Genomic DNA, 13,104 nt, shown 5'->3' on the forward strand with positions numbered 1-13,104 from the left:
TGGCCTTGTATCACCTGGGTGAGCAGCAGAAAACTTAGTTTGTTTCTGCAAGCACGTTTTCAAGAGGCTCAACCCCATCTTTTTTGGCCATTTCTGCCTGGGATGGTGGTGGGACTGCCCTGGCATGCCCAGTGCATCTGCTCTTGGTGCAGCTGAAGTACCTTCAGCCAGTGCTGCACAGCTGCTTCTCTGTTCTCCCAGCCAGCAGTGAGACTGAACTCAGACTTTGTTTTCCATAGTCATGGTTCAGATGATCTCACCACGCACTTGCTAAGCATGAGTCTTGTCAGTGTGTAGAGGACCAATAACAGGGTCACATCAAAACAAACCATGTTTATCTTTTGTGGTGGTGCATTCTGCCCTGCTTCCTCCTTTTTCAGGCTGCACTGCAATCTGAGAAATGCTCATTAGGCCTTGGCCTTGAAAAGCAGCACCTGGGCTCATCTCTTCTTGAGCTTATCAGAAACACTGTCTGCTCCCAGGAGATACTGCTGTCTAGGGAGTTCTTGTTTTCCTTATGAACAACTTTGGAAACTGTTATCCTTGCCTGGACAGCACAACATTCCTGTTCTCACACTTTCAGAGAAAGTGCCGACCCAAACTGTGGCCAGGATGAAACACTGTTAGGACTAAAGCTGACTCTTTAGGGACCCTATAAACAGCTGTCCAAAATGAGACCCTTTGAGCTCTCCTGAACTGCAGCAGGCTGTGACCAGCACCTCCCTCTGAGTGGGGCCTCTCAGAGACAGCGAACTCAGGTTTGCTGTACTTGGAGGAACACCAAACAAATCCTGGGCTGGTACCCTCACTCACTGGGGCCTGACCCTTTTCCCATTGGGAGATGCAAAAGCATCCAAAGTGAGTGTTTCCCTGACCTCTGAGGGGAATTTTTCACAGGTACTTGCTTGCACTGACTCTTTCTGTCTGTGTGCATGCACCTGTGTATGTGCTTTAGCAAATCTGGGAGACATGCTGTTTTCTTAGATGTTTAAGAACCTTAGATATCTCAGTGGTTAGGCCTGTAAGTAAGGTTAAGTCATAAGCTGTAAGCTAAGTTAAGGGCTGCTGAACGTTGTTCTATTGAGTTGCTAAGTTCAACTTTGAATTCATAAGTTGGGTTAAATGCTGCTATTCCTCTGTTAAACTGTTAAGTTAGATACAAATTAAGTTGTATAGATATAAATTAGGTATTTAAATTGTTAGGTTTGAGGTATAATAAGTTAAAGTACTGTAAAGTTTGAGTGCTCTTAAGTTTTTAGACCATGCTCCTTTTTATCCTTTCCTTCACTATCCTTTTGTTACGCACACCTTAACACACACACAAGCCCCATAGACAGTTCTCAGTTCATTTCTGTTTTGATTGCCTGGATTTTGATTGCCTGAATTTTGATTGCCTGGTTTTGTTGCTGCTTTGTTTCCTTGGTGTGCCTTAATTGTCCTGTAGGCAGTAAAGTGAATCTTGCCAACAAACTCTGTCATGCTGTTGCTAAATATTAAATCTGGTTTTTGCTGATACCCTTGCTGTTGATTTTTTAAGCAATCTCAAACACTCATTTGTAACACCTTTCCAGCAGTCATGAATCAACTTTATTGACAGCTAGTAAGAAATTCCCTTCAAAGCCTGACAATAAGCAGTTTGCAGAGTACACGTTAACAAAGATGATGTTTAGAATTAAGTACCCACCATGTTTAGGAACCGCTGAAAAAATCTGTGAGGGAAAACTATGTTTACATTCATAATTAATGGATTTAAACTGCTCATTGGAATATGAGCTTTATTTTTAGGCATTGTGACAGCTTAGAGGCCTATGCAGACAGTTTGCACAACATCTGTAGCTTTTTTTTTTCAGCAACTACATGCTCAAAACCACCTAAAACATAGCTTGTTGTCATAACATGAAGTCCCTATGTGTACACTGGAATTAATAAGGTCTCATTCCTAAATTCTTTCACCCTCAATAATTTAAAAAAGTGAAATGGATACATACAAAAATTTTAACATCTGTCTATTTAGAGGTATGGTTTGTTCTAAAATATGACAAAACTTTAATCTTTGTATGGTTTTACAATTTTAACCATCTTCTTAGTTTATCTCCTTCTAAAGCCTGATCATCGTGCTGTGCTAGAAAACATAGTGTCTATATACTGGTACTGGAACCTGGCACTGGCCAACTGTTAGAATGGAACAGAATGGAATAAAATATTTCAGTCAGAAGGGGCCTACAGTGCCCATCTAGTCCAACCTCCATTAGTGCTTCTCCACCCCCACAGCCTGTAGGACTAAAGGGATGGTAACATGCATCCCTTTGCTAAACACAGGACTTACAATTTCTCCATCTTTTTCTCCGAAGTCTAAATAAAGCATCCTGATCCCATCATCTGAGGACATTTTCAGTTTTTCGTAGGGATATTGTGCAATTGTCTTGGAGAAGGCACCATCTTGTGGTTCAGTTGTAAGAGAGAATCCATGTTCATAATGGATGGTCAAGCGGCACTCCTGGCTTTTGTATGTGCAAGCTGGATAAAAAAAAAAAAACAAAATTCAGTCTCTCACATTCTTAAAAGCAGCTCTTCATGTTCCATCATACATCTGACAAAAACCAGTGTACTTAAGTTTAAGAAGGCTCAGACTGGTGTTTCCTCCTTCCAAACCTTGACAAAGTCACAATTGCTCTTCTTGCATCTGACAGACACAGCCAGAATCAATAAACACAGCACACAATGCATGAGAAAATTAGGACCTGTAAAGGGTTTCCCTAAAGTATTTTGACAAAGATGAAGACACTCCTGAGTCCTCATTAGTGTCATGGTAATTGAAAAAGGGCCCAGATAATTGTATATAATAGCTACTGCAGCAGAAAGTCTGCATCTTCCCCTCAGCTCTGAAACAGAGGCCATGATCCAAATTAAAGAATGAAGAGTTTTGGAGTTCACATCCCAAATTCACTATTCCATCACCTTCTTGGAGCAATTCTACCAAGAAGGATCCTTGGCAGTGGGATAAAAGCACTGTGATAAAAGAAGGGGTTGATGCCCTTCTTCTTTTGGAAAGAATGGCATCTATGTCACGGTGCTGAGGAGATGGACTCGTTCTGGAGCTGCTTCCCCTGAGCTCTCTGGCTGGTTTGCACATCAGAGACCCTCACAGAGCATCCTGAGCTCCCTGCTGGGGCTGGGGCCCAGCAGCTGACAAGCAGCCACGTGGCTCTACCTGAGCTTTGAGAAAAAAGAACTGCCCTTTGGCACGGCTGGATTTGTGCTTTGGCTCCTGCTCTCACATTTTCAGCAAATGAGTGGAGATAAAATGCAACATTAACAGCCCTGCTAATTGTAGGATGAGCAGGGGAAGGACTGCAACGCCTGGGGGCACTCAGGAGAAAGGCCCAGCCTCAAACCCCAGAGCCAAGCCAGGCTTGCAGCTACCTGGCCAAACAGGGCATCACTCCAGAGCATCTGCAGCCAAGTACTTCTATTCCAATTGATTTTGCATGTACAGAAGTGCTGAGAAGTGACACCCTGATGGTTCAGGGAAGGAAATTACTACCTATCAAAATGTGTTTATTAGCCTGGTTTGTGTTTTTTTACTCTCCTCTATTGTGTAGGGCTGGGTCAATAAAGGACCAATTCATTCTTGTGAATGTGCCAGTCCTCTTCTGCCTCCTCCCTCTGCAGGAGAAACTCCTGCTAGGCTCACAGGAGTTTCCTGAATCTCAGAAAAATGCTCTTTTTTGTGGCTTTCTGGACAAACCTCTGACAATTATTCCTCTGTGACATGCAGGCTTACATGGCTCACTACAGACTTGTTTCTCAAATAACGTGCTGAAAACAAACCCAAAAGTCAGCATGACAGTGAGTGTGTCACTGGACACAGGTACCACAGCAGCTGGGACTGGCTCAGAACCTGACAGTATTTTAAACAAGCAGAATCCTAAACATGCACATTTTTTAAGCAAATCACCTCTAGCAGAAGGAACCTGAACCGCCACGAGTGTCACGGGAAGGGTGTGGAGGTGTGGAAATGCTGCAGGTGTTACTCACATGTGGTGATTTCTGTGATGAGCTCTGCAGAATTGTGGCAGCCCTGCACTACACTCCTCGTCCACAATGAGAGGTCTCGACTGGTCTCAGTCCTGAACAGATGAGTTTCAATCCCTTGTCTTGTACCGGTACGGGTTGCAAAAGACAAATCCACCCCTGACTTCGGTGAGCCTTTTCCTGGGCCAGAATGAACCAACCTGCAATTGGATTTGAAAACACATCAGGAAATTCTAACAACAAAATCCCCACCTGAGCACAGCTCTGCACATTCCTAATACACATGGTTGGGAGCACGAGAACTCACATCTCCTCTACATTCTCTCTCAGAAGAGTGAAGGTCCAAGGCAGTGAGCACAGAAGCAGCTGGACACACAGGTAATGACATGGATATCCCAAAATTGCTTAATGAATTGTACAACACATCCCTTTGGATGAGGAACTGAGAGAAATTCCTGACTGGTCTGTGGTGATGGAATCTGGTCCACAGATACAAATGCTGGCTCAGATGAGACAGCTGAATCCAACTTCCATAGTGAAGCAGCATTTGTTCTACAGCTTAAACATCTGCTGTCAAATTCAATGATAAATGCTGTTGAATAAAGTATGAAGCTCTGTAAAATATGTAGATGCCAAAGTACTGTCTTGTACTTACTTTTCCCATAAGGAACCTGTAAAATGCAAAATGTTGCAGCTACTTGTAATCTGAAATTCTCTCACATTTGTCTGCAATTAACATTTTTTTGCCCAGCATCAACAGCTGATCTCCTGTGGCCAGGAAAGGTTTGTTCATCTGGGCAAACAAAAATAGCAGGGAATATTTTTGAGTGAGAAAATCAATACCTCATAAAAATTAATTCTTCCTTAAATCTGCCCTTTTATGCTGTTTTTCTCCCTCTAAAAGTATGGACAGTCAACACAGAAATCACGCAGGGACACAACACTGATACATCTGAAAAGAGTGATCCAGAGGAGCTCATCACTCTTTGAGATTCAGAGACGAACCCTCAGAGGCAATCACGAAATGGAATTTGTCTGAAAAGCCTATTTCTGCCTTGTGCCTTGTGTTTTTCTTTCTACAGGCAAACAATATACTTCATAGTAGTCTATAAAGCATGCGGCATGGCAGTAGAACACTTGTGCTAAAGGAGAAAACATGAGATTAAACTAATCTACCGAATACTAATTTACCCTCAAATTATTGTTTGGCATCAGCAAGCACAGTTACCTGTTAGCTGACATTGTATGGGTATGCCACCAAACAGGGATGTTTTAGCAGAAAAGAAAAAAGCAGAAAGGAAAGAAAAAGCACAACTTTAGCATTTCAATTATTGAAACAGCAGCCACAGGGCAGCTGAAATTTTCCCCAATTCTCTGACAGTCCATGCTGACATTTGGGATGCACATTGAGGCAAACAGATGCACCTCTCTTTCATACACCACAAGAAGGTTTGCAGGATTTGTTCATGCTAAAGTTAATGGAAACTTTATTTTTGAGCATACCCCTTGGACTTTATGCTCCCGAGAACTCCTGGGAAGCAGGACACAGAATATCCTGGTCAGAGATGCCCTGCCCTGTGTCTGGGCAGGATAAGAAGGGCTTTTTCCCCTCTGGAAAAGCTGAGTTAATGCCCCACTCACCTTTGATTCTCAGGGCCTCTTATCTGTTCTATAGGCAGATTTTGCAGCTGGGGACTGAGTGGCAAACAAACAGCCCAAAAACTTTAATGCCCTTTAATTTGGTGTGAGAGGGTGCAAACTCTGAGGGAAGCTAGATCTTGATAATGAAGGCAGGAATCAGGGAACTGAAATCTCCAGTGGCATCTGCTGCTGTCTGTCCCTGGGCGGTCACCCAGGCACAGGCATGGGCATGGCTCTCATGCTGCCTTTGGCTACTGGGCTGTGGAAAAGCAGCCTGGAAAATCACATCAAGTTTGTCATTAGGAATAAAACTATTCCACCTTTTTCCTGGATCATCTCCTTTATGCAGTGCTCATCAGCTGTACTAAAAGTCATTTTCTACTGCTTATGTTACTGAATACATAACAAACAGATGGTTCCAATGTTTGATTTCCTTCCAGAACACACAGCACCACCCCCCACTCCCCCACACCTTCATGTATCCATAGTACTGTATTGTAGGTTTTTCAGCATATGGATGGAATGAAGATGTACTTTACAAATTAAAGTATGTGAACACATCCAACACGAACACTGATTCTTGCCTGCCTTTTCTTATTATCTCATTATTAAAAATCCAGTCTCACTATTTAAAAATGCTTTTCCATCAAGCAACTCCAGATCATGCTTTGGAAAGTCATGCATTTGAACTAGGCAAACATGCAGGAGGGCATTTGATAGTATTTATGTACCAGCTGTATTCAGGTACAGGCCAAAGGATGCTCTAATAAAGTAGCATTAATGTGGGCCATTTCATTCACATAGAAGGTACCTTATCCTAAAGACCACAGAGATACCTTAAAAGGCAAAAAATAGCCTTAGAAACCTCAGAGAAGGCTTCCCCTCTCTCCTGCCTCCCATCACCGTGACCGCAGGGGAGGCTCTGTGTGTGTGTGTGTGTGTGTGTGTGTGTGTGTGTGTGTGTGTGTGTGTGTGTGTGTGTGTGTGGTATGTGCTGCACCCAGAGCCGAAGAAGCACCCCAGGCCCGGCTCTGGTAATATTCACCCAAGCCCTCGATGGTTCCTGGGCTCTGTGGAGGTTTCTAAGCAAATCTGCGAGCACCCGAGGCCGGGAAGCGAGCCCCGAGGCCGAAGGCTCCTCCCGGCCGAGGCGGCGCCGCGAGAGGGCAGGAGAAGGCCGGGCACGGCCCGGCCCTCACGGAGCGCGGCGGCTGGAAAGGAGCCCCGGGCGCGCTCCCGGAGCCAGGGAAACACTCCTGATCGTCTCTCATTTCTCCCTTGTCTCTTATTTCGGGGGCCTTATGCTTTGCAAACTTGTGATAGCAAGATGGATGTGTTCTAACGTGGAGTGCTGGTGCAGGGTGAGAAGCTCTGGGAGCTGCATCTCATCCTCATGCTATGGGAAAAGTTTCAACAATTTACTGCAGCAGCCAGATCTAATGGTCTCTGCAGAAAGGACCGTGAAACCAGCACTGGTTTCAAAGGCAGCGTTCAGCTGCCCACTTGAGATTTAGCTCAGAAGAGACCACGTACAAGTGCATCAGCACTGTGGTGAGAACACCACTGCCATCTGACCTTTGCTGTGCACCCTGGCTTAGCAATTGAAACCTGCCCTGGAATGGCTGCGCTCCTTGGAAACCTGCGCACATTGTCTCAATTCATCTGCACGGAGGCACCCACAGCCCGCCTCACTGCCTTGGGAAGACAGGCAGAGAACTTGCCTGGCTCCCCGTACCCCTTCTCGGGGCTCTCAGGGCACCCAGTGCTCTCTGCCTGTCCCGCTGCCCACCTGCCCAGATGACTAATCAGTGCCCAAACTCCTTCCCCATTTCTTCTATGCCATTAGCTATCAAACTGCTTTAATACTTTCTGGTTACAGACCTCAGCTGTACACAAAAGCTTCTTACCTGATCTTTAATCAAAGCCCAACATGGGCTGCTTTTTTTTTTTCCCCTTTCCTTTCATATCTGGCTATGATAGATAATGGAATTTGATTGCAAACATATAAGATGTAATTACTTAAGCACCATTCCCATGCTAGAGGGAGGCACTGTTATTCAGGCATAAGGAAACACTGAAACAGAGATTATGACAAAAAGGTCCTTGGAGTCAGGGCTGTGCGCCAGCTGCTGTGCCTCCCCATGCAGAGATTTAAAGGAACAACTTAAATCTGATCTCAATTTTTATTTGAGCTATTATTTATATTCTATGCAAAGTTAGAAAAGACTGACTGGAAAATATTTTTAGGTCTTAATGGCATCAATAGGTTGTAGGCAAACTTATCAGCAAACAAGAAGGGCATGTAGAAATGTTGTTGTTAAAGGACTGTGAGAAGATTGTAATCCTTCTACCATTTTCCAATTTTCTCTGCTCATTATGTCTTGGGTAGATTAAGCATGACTCTGTACAGTATGTGGCACTGAAGTTTTCCAGTTTCAGCAGCTTTTCAAATATGCATTAGCTAAGCAAAAATGTTTTCCCAAGGACTCATAAAAATCTGAAAGATGGGAGCAACTAAGATTACAACATGTGCTCTGCAAACTTTCCAGGTGAAAAGTTCTAAATTGCACTGATCAATGCACAGAGGGGATTAAAAAACTCATCACGAGGAGGGGAATCACTGACCAAGAATGAACACAGCAGTCAATACCAAGAGAAAACCTGCTCTACTTTTTTGTTATAACTGTACTCAGTGAGGCAGATCATAAAAGCAGAACCCTGCAGAGTTTTAATCAAAATCATCCAAAAGAGGAGGTGTAATGATTTAGGGAACCTGTCCATTTATGGAATATGTATATGTGTATTTATCACATTGTGACTCCATCCTGAACTCCAAATTCTGTATAGCTGCTGTCTTTTTATCTGGGTGTTACACAGTGACAGTAGTAAGAAATCACATAAATAGGGCTGGAGTGGTTGTCAGGAGGTCACCCAGCACATCTCCCTTCACAGAGCAGGGCTAACTGTGCTGTGTGTCACCCATCCCTCATGTCCCTGTGATGAGGATCACACACCTTTCCCAGGGAATCTAAACCAGTACCTCACCAATTCCCTGCCACAGGTGCAGTCAACTATGTCCTGTTGTGCTCAGGAGGGATCTGGAAAAGATACCCTGTCCTCCTTGTGTCTTATCTTCATATCTGAAAACTATTGACATGTTTTCCATGGAATTCTCTAGGTTAAACTACTAAGGTTTCTTAAGTATTCCCCTCCTGATAGTGTTTCTGTGTTATATATTTGCATTGCTTTCTTCTAGACCTTCCACAGTTTACTGGCATCTTTTTGGAAGTGCAATGCCTCTCATGAACACGGAGTATCACCCGAGGCTTTACTCCCTCTCTGTAGTTAGATATGATTACTACATCTGCCCAAAATGCAACACTTCTGCTATAACCCGAGATTATTGTCTTCATGTTCCCCTCTCAAGATTACAACACCTTAGACTGAAGCAACTTTATCACAGTGCTTGGGTGCTTCCTGGCAGAGCAACTACTTTGTTGCTCATACTCCACCCCAAAACAGCAGAGGTGATTATTCCCCAGCACTGAACTTGGCACCTGTCCTTTCTGAACTGCACCCTGGCTTTCTTACAGACCATCCTGGCTTGCTTTCTTCCCAGTCTGAAATCCTTCAGCAGCCTGACCCATGTACTGTGCAACTTCTCATTCCCCTCCAGCATGAAGGCCAATGTTTTTCAGGAAAATACCCCATCAGGTATTTTTCAGGACCATCCCCACCCAAGGCAAGGCTGTCTGCTATCCAATGTGGCCTCTTGAGAAAAAATAACTGAGTAATAGGGCCCAAGATGTGGATTTCATTATTTGATGCAGTAAATTGGTCTCACTGATGATAGGAGCTAGTGACACTCAGCAAGGGGTTGTCTTTACACATGACAGCGTGTGGCCAGGAAGGAGCAGGGTGCACTACAAGACACCCAGTCACTTTAGGGAGGATTTGAGCTCATGCAAAAATGAAACCCTGAAAAAAGGGAGGAAATGCATCACCTTCTGCTGGGGTGCTATTGCTTCTCAAACTCTAAACTCTAACACAACTGGACACAGGCTGCAATACTTTACCCACCTTTCACTGGGACTTGTCACCTAGAATTGTCAATTGCATCCAGCACCACCCCATGCAGCAGGCTGCAAGCTGCAAAGCTGGTGTCTCTCACCCATGTTAGAGTAACAAAGGGGGAGTCAGAAGGTGCCTTCCCACTGATGGAACACACCATCAATGTAAATTAGTGGGTTCAATTTTTATTTTCTTAACATAATGACTTAGCAGCGAAGCGTCAGTTCATTTGGGGAGACACAGAGAACAAAAATTAACTAATGAGAGTGCAGTAAGAGCCCCACTGCTTCTGGCCAGGGCAACCAGCCCTTCTGAATGAGAACTCATTGAAAATGGTATAATAGAGGCCTGTAGCAAGGCTGAAACAAGGAACAACAGATCTTTCTCAAGCCCTTTGACCATACTGGCAGAGAAACATGATTAAGATTCACATCAAGAAGCACAGACAGTTTCCACGGCATAAAGGCAACCATGGAAAAGCTCTCTTTGAATTAGTGTTAGTGGACACCTTCAAAATAATGCAAATGCTTATTGCTAACCTAGATTCAAGAATTAGAATTCCAAGCTTACCATTTTAAGCTAAAAAAAGCCAGGAATTAATTTGCTAGAGCACTAACAGAAGCTGTGCTGAAAGTGTCTCCATCACATTGGAACCCTCCAAAAGGTGCAGAACTGTCACACCAGAATGTTCAACTCAGGGCAACAAGTTCATTTTTTTCAGCCTGGAGGAGCAGCTGGAAGTCAGGGTGTTTCTGCCTAGCCCACAGGTTTGCACATTGAGATAGTAATCTCAGGAGTCTGAGCTCTCAGCTTTTTCATCACTCCTGCCTCTGTATCCAAGCTAGGCTGCCACATCCAAAATCCCAGTGAGTTTCTGGTTGTCAGCTTCAGCCAGAACTTGAAATGGAGAAGAGAGGAGTTAAGCTCAGCACATCAGCCCACTGAAGAAGAACCTGCTTCTCCAACCACAACATTTCAAGTGTGACTACAGCTGTGTATCAGCTACACCTGCTCCTGGCTGACTCAGTAATTCCCACTGCTCCTGAGAGCTGTCGTGATTGAAAAGCAAAGGTACCTGGTGGCGAGCAGGGGGTAGGTGTGCACAGGGCTGAACCAGGCTTCCTTTATCCGTGGCATGCTCTCATATATTAAGAGATCCTTCTCTGTCAAAACCACTAACACTGGCTTCCAATGCTTCTCGTTGTCTCCTGGCACCTGGAAAAGAGCAAATTCCCAGTGAAACAACAAGAGACAAAGCTACCAGAATGCAAAGCTAGATGAGACAAACACGTCGAGTTCTGGGTGAGAAAATGAACACAAGAGACATTTACTTCTCTGGCTTTTTGACATCTTCCACCTGAATTTATAATCAGATGCAGCAGACATGGAATAACATGCAAAGTCATCTGCTGCTACCATTAGCACTGCTATTTCCAGCCTTCCTTTACTACAGGCTACTCCATAAATGCAGTATTGGAAGAACACTGAGGTGGAGCTGGCTGTGAGTTAGCTGTGGTATGCATGGAAAGACCTTAAATGTATATTTACAATGTGCACCATTCATGTGTAGCTGGCACATTAACCTGAGTCCTGGACACTGCTGCTGCTGTTTCTGTTTAAAAAAGCTGCAACATCATCACTATTAAAGAAGAGTGACAGATAGAAAAAATGAGTCGTTTCGGAGTAGACGCTTTTTTTCCTCAGCAGTTCACTTTTTTTTTTTTTTTTTTTTTTGCTTCTCCTTCCTTCATACTATTCTTCCAGTTTTATAAATGCCTTTATAAAGAGATCCAACCTAAATGTGGGGTTCGTCTCAAGCACTGACTTGGTAATGGGTCTGCCTTCACATTTCAAGCCTTTCTGTCAAAGATGTCCAAAGACCAGAGCATCAGAGCCTTTTACTGGCTGCAGAATCCAGATGTGGAGTTATTTTGCAGGTTAGATGTATGATGTTCACACGGCAAAACAATTATTGTTATGGAAACCAAGTATGAATCCTGGTTTTTACTTCTTCTACTCTGGCAGCATAGAAGTCTTAAAATAGTTGGGAATATGAAAGGACTTTTATTTCAAGTAAGAATGAAGCTCTTTCATGGACGAACTAATCATTTTCCTTTTGGTGCACATAAAGAAAAAGAAACACTGGTCCACAGTAATACTCACAGCCATGCTTTCAAACACAAACATCTTGGCTGGGTACTAAAAGGACTGAAACAAATTCTGAAATTCACCAGAGAATCTGCTTGTCTTTATGACTCCTCCACTAAAACCTCTTCTGGGATAAAGAAGCAGCTGTCTGTGCTGTTCTGTGGTTGATGCCAGCTACTTGCCATGGGCATGTGTCACTGGGCACATTGTTGGGTGGAGAAACATACAAAAGGGATCAAAGTTTGGCCAGGCTGGGAAAGACACACTCAGGTATGATAATTCAGAACCACATTTGAAACACTTGTATTTTATACAAAGATAGGCTCCCACAAATTTCTAAACTTTTAAGGGCTTTCAAGAGCAATGTAACACACCTTTACATCAGAACACAATGTCCAAAACCAGATCTTAAACTAACATTTTTAAGATGTATTTCTCCCTCTGAACTAAGCTTTTCCAATAATCATATTCCTGTTTACAGCATTACTTGTTTATTGGTTTTTCATGTCTCTTGAAGTCATAAACAGTTCATCCTTTCAATTTCTACAGAAGCATTAATACTTATTTAAAATTTTCTTGTGGCGACAGTTTCTTGAAACGCAATCGTTCATTTTTGAATAGGGCTGAATAGAGAAGCCACAGAATTAACACACCCATTACTACACTCAGGAAAGAGTGCAAAATCCAGAGTTCTCACAGTCCATGTACCATGAAAATATTCACATGAGCAAAAAGCAGCCTCAGCTTCTTAATACCACAGCTATTGACTACAGTTCACACCCCAGTTCCTAGCGTGGCAGTACAGAAATGAGTGTCACAGGTAATGTTAACATTCAGTAAATGTTAGTGTTAATGTTAACATTTAATTCTGGACCCCCACACCTGTGTTCTTTAACTAGAAAGACTTTAGTACATACTTTTGAAGATTTCCAGAAAAGAAAAAGGAAGATAAATATGAAATATCTGTGACCACAAGCAATCTAAAGACTATGGGAAGCTGTTCACAGCTTTTCTGCAGAACCATCCTGCCTGTGTAGCATTTTCAATCACATGTTTTGCTTTCAGGTGGCTGGTCAGTCAACAGTGACTTCAGAAACTTTGGGAAACACTGTTCCCTGTAAAGGAATTACAAGAAAGAGAATAAAACTGATTTTGCCAGCTGGTCCCACAAATCTCTGCTGGACAGCTGGAAATATTCGGGGACAGAAC

At 43.4% G+C, this 13,104-nt stretch overlaps 1 protein-coding gene across 1 annotated transcript in view; it reads right to left on the reverse strand.

The window, feature by feature from the left end:
• SNTB1 (syntrophin beta 1) overlaps positions 1-13,104 on the reverse strand; it is a 111,906-nt gene that overhangs the window by 3,646 nt on the left and 95,156 nt on the right. The window contains exons 4-6 of the mRNA XM_064395753.1: positions 10,823-10,962; positions 4,039-4,235; positions 2,327-2,517 (exon numbers count right to left, since the gene is read on the reverse strand). Coding sequence (XP_064251823.1) covers positions 2,327-2,517; positions 4,039-4,235; positions 10,823-10,962 — 528 coding nt within the window. The remainder of the gene's footprint in view (positions 1-2,326; positions 2,518-4,038; positions 4,236-10,822; positions 10,963-13,104) is intronic.

Source organism: Passer domesticus, chromosome 1 (genome assembly GCF_036417665.1).
Source record: "Passer domesticus isolate bPasDom1 chromosome 1, bPasDom1.hap1, whole genome shotgun sequence".
In the NCBI taxonomy this organism is placed as follows: domain Eukaryota; kingdom Metazoa; phylum Chordata; class Aves; order Passeriformes; family Passeridae; genus Passer; species Passer domesticus.